Source organism: Aythya fuligula, unplaced genomic scaffold (assembly GCF_009819795.1).
Source record: "Aythya fuligula isolate bAytFul2 unplaced genomic scaffold, bAytFul2.pri scaffold_46_arrow_ctg1_1, whole genome shotgun sequence".
NCBI classification, from domain to species: Eukaryota; Metazoa; Chordata; class Aves; order Anseriformes; family Anatidae; genus Aythya; species Aythya fuligula.
In genome coordinates this window covers 139,334-152,387 of record NW_022473989.1, presented here as the reverse complement: position 1 = coordinate 152,387, position 13,054 = coordinate 139,334, and the positions used below count along the sequence as shown (strand labels likewise).

Genomic DNA, 13,054 nt, shown 5'->3' with positions numbered 1-13,054 from the left:
AGAACAAAAAAAGACATTCACCCTGTAAAGTGATTGAAATGCTTGGAATCTGCCCGTTGCTGTTGTATTTCTGAGGGCTGGGAGCCTTGTGGGGTCATCCCTAATCCAATTCACTGGAAAATGCCGTTGTTGTCTCATACTTCATGAGATACTCGTGAAGACGAAGATCTCATGCAGATGAAGATGTCCTGAAGATGAAGATCTCATACTTCATGTGATGCTACATCAAGGCTTGGTGGATGCAGGACAAAATCAATTTCAAATCGGCCAGTGCCCTACTCTTGTACACATTCGCTAAGATTTGCTTCCCTCAATCTTCTGAGTCGGAAATCTCCGGACTCTGAGGTGCAAATGTTTGTGAGGGAGGCAATCATTTTACCATTTCTTTTGGAATTTCTCAGTCTATTGAGTATTCTTGTCCCATTGTGAAATGTGCCCTCTTCATGAAAACAGAGAAAAATAATAATATAATCACTTCTGCCCCACTCCTGAACATTACTTTTGGGGCTTCCTTCCCTGAGAGGTTTCAGGCATTAATTGTTCAGGCTTTCTTGCCATGACTAATCTAATTCCCACAGGAATCTGCAGCCAGCACTTATGCAGACCATGGAAAGCACTGCTCCATTCTCATGGGATTGAGCACAGCTTGTCAGACCTGAAGGAGAGCCACGGTTATATTGGCGATGAGAGTGTAAGCCCCTTTTTGTTCTAATACTCCAAGCCCCATCACCCTGAACCTGCATTTGCTCCTCCGTGTTTCTCCTGCTGGGTGCTGTGCAATAAGTAACTCAGCTGAAGAGTGAGCTCTGCTGCTGGTACAACAGAAACGAGGAATGAGGCATCATCTTTTCCTCTCTCTCTCAGTCTGTCTCTGTATTTTGCCTCTCCGTTTCCAGAATTGAACCTCTCATCAGGAATTCAGTCGTGACAGCTTTCAGGAAGGCACCCAAACTACGTTCATGATGAAGGCAACCATGAAGCAACCCATGTCTAAGCAGGGGTATTTCCCTTGCAAATGCAACGTTTGGTCACTTTGAGCACGCATAACCGAAAATCCAGCTGTAGAAAACGCAGGGTGACAATAACTAGTCATATGTAGGTGTTTGATGGCAATTCTGACCGATGGTAACAGAGGCACTGAAGCAGCTTGGCAGCAAGGACTCGTCTGCTCCGTCCTTTTGAAGTGAAAAGCTGTAACAAGTATCGGTGACTGCTAGATGGGGAGGAACGGAGATGTGACTGCTAAGAAAAGATCTTTATTTAAAAGGAATGAGTTGGATTTTCGGAGAGCTGACAGCAAACGTGTGGGGAACAATGGGGAATGCCACCACTGTGACAGAGTTCATCCTGGTGGGGTTTCCTAACAGCCTTGAGGTAGAGATTGTCTTCTTCGTGGTGTTCCTGTTTGTTTATTTAGTCACTGTCCTGGCAAATGCTCTTATCATCGTACTCGTATACGTAGACTGCCATCTCCATTCTCCCATGTACTACTTCCTCAGCAACTTCTCCTTCATCGAGATCTCCACAACCTCCACTCTGGTGCCGAAAATGCTGGCAAATGTTCTGTCAGAGAAGAAAACCATCTCCTTTGCGGGCTGCTTCAGCCAGCTCTACTTTTACTTCTCCCTCGTTGCAGCAGAGTTCCTCCTCTTTGCCATCATGTCCTATGACCGGTACGTGGCAATATGCCACCCGCTGAGGTATCCCACCATCATGACGGGAAGGGTGTGCAACCAGCTTGTCCTCTCCGCGTGGGTGGGTGGCTTGCTCGTGATCCTGCCATCAGCGGTGCTCAGAGCCGGGCTGCCCTACTGTGGTCCCAATGTCATCGAGCACTACTTCTGTGACAGCGCGCCTCTCCTGCGCCTCGCCTGTACGGACATTTGGGTTGTTGAGTTGACTGATTTGGTGGTGTCTTCAGTCCTGCTCCTCGGTTCCCTGGCACTGACTGCAGCGTCCTACGTCCGGATCATTTCAACCATACTCTGGATCCCGTCCAACCAGGGCAGGCAGAAAGCATCTGCCACTTGCGCTTCACATTTCGTCGTGGTTTCCCTGGGCTTTGGCATCTCCATCTTCATCTACCTCAGGCCGCCCCAGATGAACTCTGCGCACCTCAACAAAATCCTCTCTGTTCTCTCCAGCATCGTCACACCTCTTTTAAACCCGTTCATATTCAGTCTAAGGAACGAGCAGATGAAGGAAGCCTTGAAACGTACTTTGTGCAAGCTCCTGGGGATGACTAAGCAGGTGGGAAATCCATGAGTATCCGCCTGGCCAGCAGGAAGTCCCTCCTGGAAAAATCTCCCCTGGCCCTTTTTGTTGAAGTCTCTCTCTCTTTCTCTCTCTTTTTTATTTATTTATTTATTTATTTATTTATTTTATTTTTATTTTTTTTTTCTGACAGACTGTTGGGGAGCATATCTTATGCAGGATTGGATTGGGAAAAAAAAAATAAAAAGGCAATTTTATTCTACTGGATAGTGACACCTCCATCAATGTAATTAATTAACCTTTGGAGTGAATGTTGTGCCTGATGCAGAGCAGATGGGGGACTCTCAAGAATGGAGAAAAAGAAGAAAGTGTTAAAGAGACAAGGAAAAGAGCTGGAGAAACTGAATGTCCTACTGGAAGAACTCTGAGCTGTGAAAACAACATCACTCAGCCTGTCCTGCTACACAAACGAATCCTGAGATGAAAAACGGACAGGAGCTCTGAAAGCATAGCGGCCAAGAAGAGAAAAATAATTAAAAAAAATAATAAATAACAAGACTCAACTCCAGAGATACAGTGGCTTCAAATATCAAAAGTAATCAGAACTAGGAAATATATAAAAACTATAAATAATTAATAATAATAATAATAATAATAATAATAATAATAATAATAAAGGAATGGATCAACCTAAAGTAATTAGTGACTAACTTAAAGTAATCTTAGAGTGATTTCATCTCTTATAGACAAGTTTTTGAGACATTCTCCAAGCCCACAATAACCTAATGGCCACCAGAGTTCTTTGAGGGGCTTGAGTGTGGTTTTGGTTGGTAGGTTTTGAGTGGTTTTCTTTCTTCTTTGTCTATTTGTTTGTTTTTAAAGTTGTTTTCCAAGTGATCCTCTGTCTGATCCCCCTGATCAGGCAGCGTCAGCTAGAGCAGGTGTGGTGGTTTTACCCAGCTGGGCAGCTGAACTCCACCACAACTGCTCTCTCACTGCCCCTCCTCAAAGGGAAAGGGGGAGAAAATATGATGAAAACGGCTCAAGGGTTGAGATTAGGACAGGGAGATTGCAACAGTTATTGCCACAGGCAAAACAGAATCAAGGCCTTGTGGCCTCCTTGCAACCCAGTGGGGAGGCCAGCAGGTGTCATAGCATTGTCCTTCACACAGCATCACACGCCCCACATCCCACTGCCCCAGGAAGAGCCCTGAGCCATGGGTGAGGGACAGGACCTCCCTGCCCAGGGGCTGGGGGCCAGGGCTTGGCCTTTCTGCTTCACCAAACAAACCAAGGCCTTTACTCAGCGTCAGAGTCTCATGCCCAGTGCCTTTGCCTACCTGCAATCATGGCCTCCAATTGTGTGCTCTAACAAGTCCATGGGGAGGCTTTGTCAGTAATGACCCTCACTGGGGCCCATTAATGCTCCCAGACACTTCAAAGTTTCCTTCTGACTTGAACTTCTCCTGCAGTTACATCATTCTCTTCTCACTACCTGAGGTTCACGGACTCAGCACCAAGTGCACCATGGGGCTCATTACCATTCAGCCATTTTCATCCGGTCTTCCAGACTTGTAGAGTTAATTAGTGAGGTTTCAAGAATGCAGTTAAAGAGGAAGTTTTCAATGTCCACTTTACGGAAAGCATTTTCTTTATTTAAGATTAGTTTCCATTAGTTTTATGTTTTCCAAAGAAGTGCTAGCATCATTCTCTAGTTGTCATGGATCCAATGTGCGTCCAAAGGAGGTCTATATAGCTGAAATATTTGTTTTCAGTGTTTATAAAATATATATGAAAAAGAAACAAACACCACCAAAATGAAAAGAAATAAACAGAAACCAGGGCCCACAATGGTGAGCCAACTCCAAGTTGCCTCCAACGAGGTGCACCATCCACAAGGGATGACGGTACAAGGAATTTTTGACATAGAGAGATAGGAAAAGTAAAAGAGAAATACAGAGTTGACTACTGGGATGATGAGAGGGACTACTGAAATGCAGGCAAGCTCAACATCCCCAAAATCCCTAGGAGCAACTGGGTATATGAGAAGCATTTGAATGACCAAAGAGCAAGAGCAAGTGGAGGGGAACTCTGCAGAAGAGCAGAAAATGCACACGTCCACACACTCTGCTGGAAAGGTGACTTCCAGCATGGGCTGTTTCGTAAGACCAGGTGGAAATACCTCAAAGACTGAGGAGATGAAGTGCAGTGCATGAGAGAAATTCTGGCAATGCCAGTGCAGGGGAAGATCAGTGTTTGTCTCCCACTGTAACAGGCATCCTGAAATATGATAATTTTGATGTCATGGGACACCTCTCACATTGTATTAGATCTGTTCAGCTATTTCAGCTGACTGTAACGTGCTGATTGAGGTGAAATGTTTGAAATGCTTTAAAAACATGTAGGTAACATTCAGACCTTAAGCAATAAAATGATAATTTTCTGTCCTGCATGGAGCCCTGATGCCACAAAACCCTCCCTGCCCAGGACTGCTCATGCCACCCCTCACTCCTGGCACAGAGAAAATCTGTGACTTCTGACATCTCCTGCCTGTTAGAGCAGAAAAACCAGAGTTAAAATTGTTCCCTGAAATGATCCATCTTTGAATGGGTAAATTTGTGCCAATCATACCTGTACTGGTATGGCCTTTCTTGGTGGAAATATTCACATTTTCTGTCTGTATAGTGAGATATATATTTGTACAGCCCCAGCTGTAACCCTTCCTGGGAGTTGGCTACAAAACGACTGTTATTTGGTTGCTAGTTGTGTGTGATTTTTCCTGTGCATTGCATTCTGTGTTCCATGGCAATTGTCCCTGTTGCGGTCAGTAAGAGCTTGACCCAGCCCTGAATGCGTGGTGCCTTGGCAGCACGGCTGTGGGACCATCTGTGGGGCAGTGGGGCGATAAGGTCTCCCTTGAGCCTGATCACACAGGAGGTCCTGTCCGTGCTTTGGTGAGCATTTCTTTTCATCCCCTAAATCGCAAAATGTCACAGACACTAGCGCAGACAAGGCGCTGCATTCAAGAGAAGCGACACAAGCAGTCTGGCTGTGCTCTTTATTTTCCATTCAGGGGTGGAAAGCGGGAGAGCTTCCCAGCCCCTTTGCTCTGAGCTCCGCTGCTGCCGTCCGCATTCCCAGCACCTTCCCCTCCGTTGCGGTACCAGCATCTAGCGCTAGGGAGTCAAAAGGAAAAGAGGATGATCAGGTTGTGTACAGGCTGAAGGCAGAGAAATCCTGCAGGCTTAGCTCGGGCCGTGCACGTAGGGGTCTGCTTCCCCTGCAGCTTCAAGGTTGCCGTCAGGTGCGACGGATGCCTCGTGCCCAAGCTCGTGACAAGGTCCCCAGGGGTGCAGCTCATCAGCCTGGGGCTGAGGCAGGGGGAGCGGAGGGCCCCGGAACGGCCTCTCTGTCCCAGTGCTGCCCCCAGGGAAGGACGGGCCTTGCAGCAGCGGGAAGCACCGTCCCTGTCTGGAGATACTTACCAGGGGAGCCACAGCTGCTCTTGCCGCAGCCGCTTTTCCTCCGCAACAGTTTCGAACATCTTTTGTCGACGGTGATGCGGCTCCAGCCTTTTCAAAACTTGCAGTGCTCGTGGGGAAAGGTGGCTGCAACAGCAGGAGGAAGGGATCCCTCAGCCTCTGCCAGACGCCCCTTCTGCCTCTCCCCTCTTCCAGACCCTGCACCCACCCTGCCACGTGCACCCACCCTTTCGCCCTGTGATGAGTTTTAGGCCTTGGCGGTAACCAAGGTCCTGCCCGCTTTAGGAGAAAGCCAAGGGTGTCACAGGCAACCCCAGGACCCAGGGACCGGGCTGCTGGACATCTCCTGACATCGCTCAGCAGCTACTCGAGTGCCCCAGCACGTGAACGCAGCCGGCACACACTTACTCGAGCCTGTCCAGCTGGGCTGGTGCTCTCCACTCCTCTTCTGGGGTAGGGGTCGGAGCCTTCCTCCACCTCCTCCTGACCTCCTTGCTCTTGGGCTGGGCTGGGGGATGGGGAACCCAATCGTGTTGAGTGGTGACCTGGTGCAAGGAGAAGAGGCTCTCATCAGACAGGACTGGACACACGGGTGCTGTTTCCCAGAGGACCCCCGGAAAGGACCCTGCAGCAGGAGCTGGGAAGCAGGCGACTCGGCACTGCCGGCCCACGTCTGGCTGCTGCTTTGACCCCTCGCTTTCTGCTGACAGCCTCTCTTGCCCGCACAGGGAGGAGCGGGCAAAGCCCTGCCCTGCGCCCTGGTGCCCGTCCTGCTCCCACCACCCTGGGACCTGCCCCCCTCGGAGCCCTGGCGGGGAGGAGCGCTGCTGTTCTCAGCGGTGTTGGTCACTGCCAGTACCTGGGGTATCTCTTGGTCCTCCCCCCGAGACCAGGCTTCCCAAGCAGCCATTTCTGCCCGGGCTTGCTGTATTCGCTCTCGGTACAAGGGCCAAGAGCTCTTTCTTTGGTCCCACTGCGAGGACAGGTTCCAGGCCTCCTGGAGGAAAACAAACAGAAAACACAACAGCAGACAGGATTGGTCTCAGCTGTTGGACCGAAGACCTCTGCCATCACAGACCCAGAAAGCCCTCATTCCTTTTCCATCCCCCTGGTCCAAATGAAGCGGCTCATGGCAACACGGGAGGCAGCAAGAGGCAGGGAAAGTGTCTCCCGAGGAAGAGGAGAAGGAGGTAACAAGCGTGAAAATGAACGCAGCCCAAGGGTCTGGCTTGGGATCGCTCCACACAAAGAGGCTTTAGTACAGTGCCAAACCGCGTGGTCATTGCAGCAAGGCAGAGCAGGTACCTGCGCCAATCTGCGAGAGGCTTCGGGAGCAGGGAGCGCAGTGCTGGTGGACTCGGCTCGAGGAGCTGGTTCCTGCCCGTCTGTCTTCGTCCTGGGGGAGCTGCCTGGACACGGGGGGAGCACACTGCAAACAGACACCGGGAGGCTGCGTGAGCCCGGGGGAATTCGGTCTCCAGTCCGCGCTCGCAAGCTGCGTCAGCCTCTGCAGCAGACGGCAGTTCCGCAGCGAATGGGTGTGGGACTGGCCGTGTTCGCTTCAGCAGAGACGGAGAGAGCCAACCGCCAAGCTGTGGCACCAGCTGCCTTCAGGAAGGCTCGGGATGCCCGTATCCAGGCCCTTTGTGGTGGCAGGAGGAGAGGAGCAGTGTCTTGTGCAAGGACAGGATCCTAGAGACACCAGTACGGCCCACCCGGGCTTATGGGTGGAAAGCAGATTATCTTATCTATATTATTATTAGCTGGGGAGCCAGCGACATCGGAGAACGCCATCAGGGAAGGAGGGCAGGCATGCCACCTCCCTCCCTCGGCACTCTCTTGTGCCTGCCATGAAGTCTGGGATGTCGTTTGGAAAAAATGCCTGAAAGAAACGTTTCCACCTGCTATCACAGCTCCTTAGGCTGGAAGAAGCTGCGGGGGAGCTGGAAGAAACTGCAGGGGACGTTTGCTCCCACAGACAAAAAGATGGACTCCGTTGCAATGTGGGGGTCTCCTGAAGGGACAAGAGCTTCTGCAACAAGGCTCTGCATCCAGCTCCCCCAAGGATCAGGGCCCTGCTGGAAAATGAAGCTGGCGTGCCAGTCTCAGGCAAACGTGCTGCACGCTTGCCATCCGTGGAGAGAGCGGCTGCCTCCGGGACGGGTGTCAGGAGCCTTTCTGGTGGGTCCAAAGGGGACATCTCTCCTGTGTGGCTGCAAGTGGCTCCTTCCTCCTTTCCCCCAAGGGTCTCACCTGGTGGAAGGCTTCTTCTCCAGATCTTGCTGCCTCGTGTCTGGCTCCCAGCTTCTCACCGTGGGGAGGGAAAGCTTCCGCAGCTTGCCAGTACGGAACAATGAAACTAGGAAAGGAGGAAGCTCTTCAGAGCAGCCGCATGGGCACTGCCTTTTAAGCTGGTTGCAGTCAGCCAGCGTGGGGCAGGGACCACCCCCAGACAGCACGGACCCTTACCTCTTCTCATCCTGTACTCTCCTGCAGCTTCCTGCTGCGAGCTGGACGGCACTTTGGCCTCTGGCCTTGTCCTCACAGTCAGATGAAACCTGGCAAACAAAAGAGGACACGGGCTTGAAGAAGGCTGGCCTCCTACCCGTTGCAGCTTGCTGGCAGTAATCCTCCTGGTGTTGCACGGGGCATGGCATCCCTTTTACGTCACGTTCACGCATGGGGTTTGTTGTCAAGCTTCCCGCAACACCAGAAAAGGTAGCCTAAATTCCCAGCAGCACGGGCACAAGAAGCACAACCGCAATGCCCCTCCTCTCCAGGTGAAGACACTCGTAGCCAAAAGTCAGCAGGAGTTAACCAGGACCCAGTCTCTCCAGGATTTAGCCCCGACTGGATGCTGAGCGTGGAGACCCGACCGCGCACCTTCCAAAGGAGGAGGTGGGAAGCCAAGGGCTGCGGAGGAAATGCACTCACCTTGGGAACATCTGCATCCCACGAGCGGTGGTCTCTCCACTCGAGGCAGTCGGGTGTGTCCGCCATATTCTCTGCAAAGAGACACAGACCTGCTGGTTGGGGTTCTGAGGCAGTTTTCTCAGGGCCCTCATTGACAGGAAGCAAACCTGTCTCCCAAGCCAAAAGAAAGCCTTCTCTCCAAAACCCTCCTCCAAAGCCTCTTCCATCAACCTTTGTTCTGCTCTGGAGGAGCATGGCAGAATATCGAGGCTGTACAGTAACGCTGCCAGGCCTTTTGCAGGGGCCAGCATCCAGACGCTCAGAAGAGCTCATGGAGAAAGCAGCTAAAGGGGCAGGCGTGGGGAAAGGCACCTGACTGGCCTGCCGTGTCCAGGCTGGCCAACAGCGGTCGGATTGATCACCCTTCCACAGGATTCCCAAAGAAGCTGAAGTAGCCCTCAAAACATCACCAACTTACACTGTGGAGCACTGCAAAGAGGTCCGCAGCGCTCTCCAGACGTTTAACACAGTCCGGATAAAACTTCATGCACAGGAAATCATCTTCGCACGTCAAAACACCGATGTCCCTGAAGGCAAAGGGGACGTGCTCCTTGTTCCTCAGGAGGCAACAGTACAAGACGATGGTCTCCTTCACACACTCCTGCACCATGTACAGTGGTAAGGAGGTGGCTTCTGCTAGCTGCAGGTAGTTCAGCTGCTTCACCTTGATGTCATCTGCAAGGAGAAGCAACATCCTCAGCAACAAATCCTTACGGACATGGGGCAGGAAGAGGGGGGCTGCTGCCTTCTCACCAGGGAGGATCTCAGGGGGACAGTACATGTCCTCCACCCACGCCTCATCAATGTCCAGCTGGAAGAACGGTTTGCGAATCAAGAACTGCTTTTGCTTCACATGGAATTCCTCTTGGAGAACCGCAAAGGTCCCGAGTCCCGCAACCTGAATAGCCTGCACACAGACAAGACAGAAAGGCTGACGAGGGAGTTCTTGAGAGACGGGAAAAGGGATGACTGTCAGAGCAGGGGGACACTGCTCTGTGCCCTGCCCGCTCCTGAGGGACAATGGGGCAAGGTGGGGCACTTTGGAAAGCTTTGGAGAAGAGCCGCATCCTCCGTTTCTTTCGTCACCCCCCTCCCAGAATTTGCCACCATCCCTTGGCTAGGGAACAGCCCAGAGGTTTCCAGCACACGGCTTAGGCCTGGGACTGATTATCCTAGGCACGGACCCAGGATATTCCCCCATCTCTCTGCTCGCCCTCTCCACTCAGGCCGCAGGGAAGAGTGAAGCCCTAGGGTGCGCCAAACCCCCGAGAAGCAGAGCAGATCTGGCCTTGGTTTCTCTCCCAGCTGGCCAGCAAGCTGCTCCGGGCACCCTGGGCAGTCTCAGTGTAGGGTAGGAATTGCTCTGCAGGGCCCAGGACACCAGCCCACCTTATCCTGCTCCAGCGCTTCCAGAATTTGTGCAGATACAGCATCCCAGACAGCCTCAGTCTCTGGAAAGCAAGGAAAAGACAGGTCAGGCTCCAGGCCAGCCAGCTCACCACGTCTTGGCAAGCACCGCACCCAGGCGAGGACACATGCAGGCATACGCGAGCCCCCCCAAAAAACACCATGCGGGCATTCCTGGGACATTCCTGAGAGGCCTCTGGGAGCTGCAGGCCACACCAGTCTCTGGGACACCAGAGGTCCTTCCTCCCAGAGCCAGATCCCAAAGAGGCAGCAGCTCCCAGGGAAACCTGACCCTGGATTGTTCCCATCACGAGGAGGCTGAGCCATGCCCAGAGGAGCCCTGGGGCTCAGAACAGGACCCATCATCAGGACCCAGGGGTCCTGGCTGCCACATTGTACCCTGAGCCCAGCGGGACCCTCAGGCAGGGCTCTCGCAGCAGCCACCAGCTCTGTCCAGCACCACCACCACCCCCCAGCCCTGGACCTGCAGCTTTGGACAGCTGACAGCCCCTGGGCCACCCTGTGGGAAGGGACTCCTGACACCCTTACCTTTGGGGGAGAGGCGTAGGAGCACTGGGAACTGGGAAACCATATCAGGGTCAATGGTCACCCTCCAGCAGCCCTCCATCTCGCTTGCTGCTGGCCCTCAGCTCAGGACAAGGGATGCCCGCCCTGGCTCCTCAACCACAGCTCCTCTGCAAGGTGCGCCTGCTCCTCCGCCCGTCAGCGAGGGTCGCCCAGTGCAAGCTTGCTGCCTGCTAACCACACTCCTGGCCACAGAAGGACAGCGGTGGGGAGCACCCAAGCAGTGCCCAGCACGGACCAGGCCTTGCAGGGAAGTGCCAGCACTGCCGCTGCTCCAGTGCTTATATGCTGGTGATGCAGTCCATCCTTTTGTGACATCATCACGTGTCCTAATAAGCCTTATGACGTCAGCAGCATGGAGATGGCACAGCTCACGAGACAGACGAGAGATTTCCCTTCCTGTCCTGAGAAACAGTCACCTCCCTTCTGCCCAGTTCATTCCTAGTGGTTCCTGGCCCATCCACCAGGAGCATCTCCAAATGCTGACAAAGGCCACGGAATAAAGGAAGTGGAGTGCTGGAGAAGTCCCTGCTGTGTTCCTGCCCCAACACGCCTCTGCTTTTCCAGGAAGGTGGGGTTTGAGGCTTGTCCTAGGGCTGGGCCTTTTGCAAAAGACAGAGTAAAACCTGTCTTCAGAGCACTGAAGTTTCTTGACACGCTTTGCCTGAGTCTTGAGAGTATGATTCATTCTGTCCACTCTGCCACTAGACTGGGGTCTGTCTGTAAGGGCTATGCGGATCCCAACCAATCCCTAATAGTCTGCTTCTTTCAGTAACTGCCTTGGCTATCAATTGTGGACCTCTGTCCGATGGCGTTCCCAAAGGTGCCCCAAATCTCGGAATTCTTTCTTTTACCACAGCTTGTACTACTTCTCTCGCCTTCCTGGTACGACACGGAAAGGCCTCAGGCCAGCCTGCAGACGAGTCCACGAGGACTAACAAATACTTCAGCCCCCCTTTTCTAGGCAGTTCGCTAAAGTCAATCTGCCAATACTCTCCAGGTGCCTGCCCCTCAGCAGTGGATTTTTGTGTGTTTAGTGGATTATTTCTCCAACATATGTCACGCCTTTCTGTGACTGAGCGAGGAGCCTCCACCATGTTCCTGCGTATAAATGAGAGGGGTTTTGCCTCTCGGCAGAAGCCGTCCCCAGGCTCTCAGCATATTTAAGCAGCTACAGCTGCTTTTCTTTGTCTGAGACCCAGTCTCAGCTGATGAGGAAGTAATGGGACCAGCAAACCTTTCTGGCTGCAGCAGCTCGGGCCTGGCTGCCCTGGCCCTGGGGCAGGAGGAGCTGCCTGAAGACCCCCAGGGATGGCACGGAGGGGCTGCAAAGGGACTGCAGGCATTTACCTCCGACCACAAGGTCACCCTGACTGGCTCTGCTCTGACCCTCACCCACAAGGGCTCCCCCACTCTGCTGCCCATCCCATAGAGGAGCTCCAAGCATCCAGACAGATCCTTCACATGGAGGGCAACCCCCTGTTGATCACCCCCGCCTGTCTCTTCTGGACAATCTGCCCCCATCCAGCACAGCACCCCAAGCTGAGGGACCTGTCCCCCCACACCTCAGCAGCTCTGCCATCAATGTCCCAGCCCTGTGACAGCAGGCGGGGATCCAGCTCCTCCTGCCTGTGCCCCAGGCTGAGGGCATTGGGGCACATCTGGGCTGCAGCACCTCAGCTGTGGCACAAGGGCCAAACTCAGGCTTGTCCCAGACCTTGTGCCAAGAGCCTGGGCATGAAGAGGCTTTCCTTCAGAGCAGATATGCTGCCGTGGATGGCAGATGGCCATACGAAGATGAAATGAGGGGTCTGAAGCACAGTATGCCCTGGTGTTCCTGAGGCCAGAAGGAAACAGGCCTGGGCTGTGCTGCCCTGACAGCAGAGGGCCTTTGTGGTGTTGGTGCAGCCCTGAGGGCCCGTGCTGGAGCTGGGGCTGATCTCCAGGCAGGAGAAGGGGCTGCTGATTTCCCTTGATTTCCTCCATATCCATTAATGATCCTGGAGCTGAGAAAAGGAGCTCACCTGCAGGAGCCCATGTTATGCACACCTAAACTGAGTGCAGAGGAATCCCAGGTCCGGTGGGTTTGTGGCAGGCATGGGAGGGATCTGAGTCCCATTCCAGCCCCAGGACAAAAACCCAGCATGAGATGTTTTAACTGACTCTGCTGAATCCTTTCCTTAAGCAGGGAGTTAAGGGAATTACTTCCATGACCATGTCTGGGTGTCCCACCATCAGCTGATGTGAGAAGAGGTGATTGGTACAGATAATTGGTTTTGTGCTAGAAGAAATGATCCTGCTGTCAAGAAGTGTGTGTGCCAGGTGAGGGAGGAGAGCCCAGGGATCCCTTCAGGCTGTTTGCCAGCAGGTTCCCCTGCAGCCCCAGGGCCACG

At 53.0% G+C, this 13,054-nt stretch overlaps 2 protein-coding genes across 2 annotated transcripts; one reads left to right on the top strand and one right to left on the bottom strand.

The window, feature by feature from the left end:
- Positions 1-1,314: 1,314 nt before the first annotated feature.
- On the top strand, positions 1,315-2,265 carry LOC116501585 (olfactory receptor 6M1-like). Its single transcript, XM_032207184.1, has one exon. It carries the CDS (start codon positions 1,315-1,317, stop codon positions 2,263-2,265), a length of 951 nt encoding a protein of 316 aa, XP_032063075.1.
- A 3,007-nt stretch (positions 2,266-5,272) lies between these two features.
- On the bottom strand, positions 5,273-8,647 carry LOC116501584. The gene is made up of 6 exons (XM_032207182.1): positions 8,631-8,647; positions 7,950-8,055; positions 6,556-6,693; positions 6,105-6,241; positions 5,700-5,822; positions 5,273-5,390 (listed from the first exon to the last, which is right to left on the bottom strand). The coding sequence occupies exons 1-6, from the start codon at positions 8,645-8,647 to the stop codon at positions 5,273-5,275; spliced, it is 639 nt and encodes a 212-aa protein (XP_032063073.1).
- Positions 8,648-13,054: the final 4,407 nt, after the last annotated feature.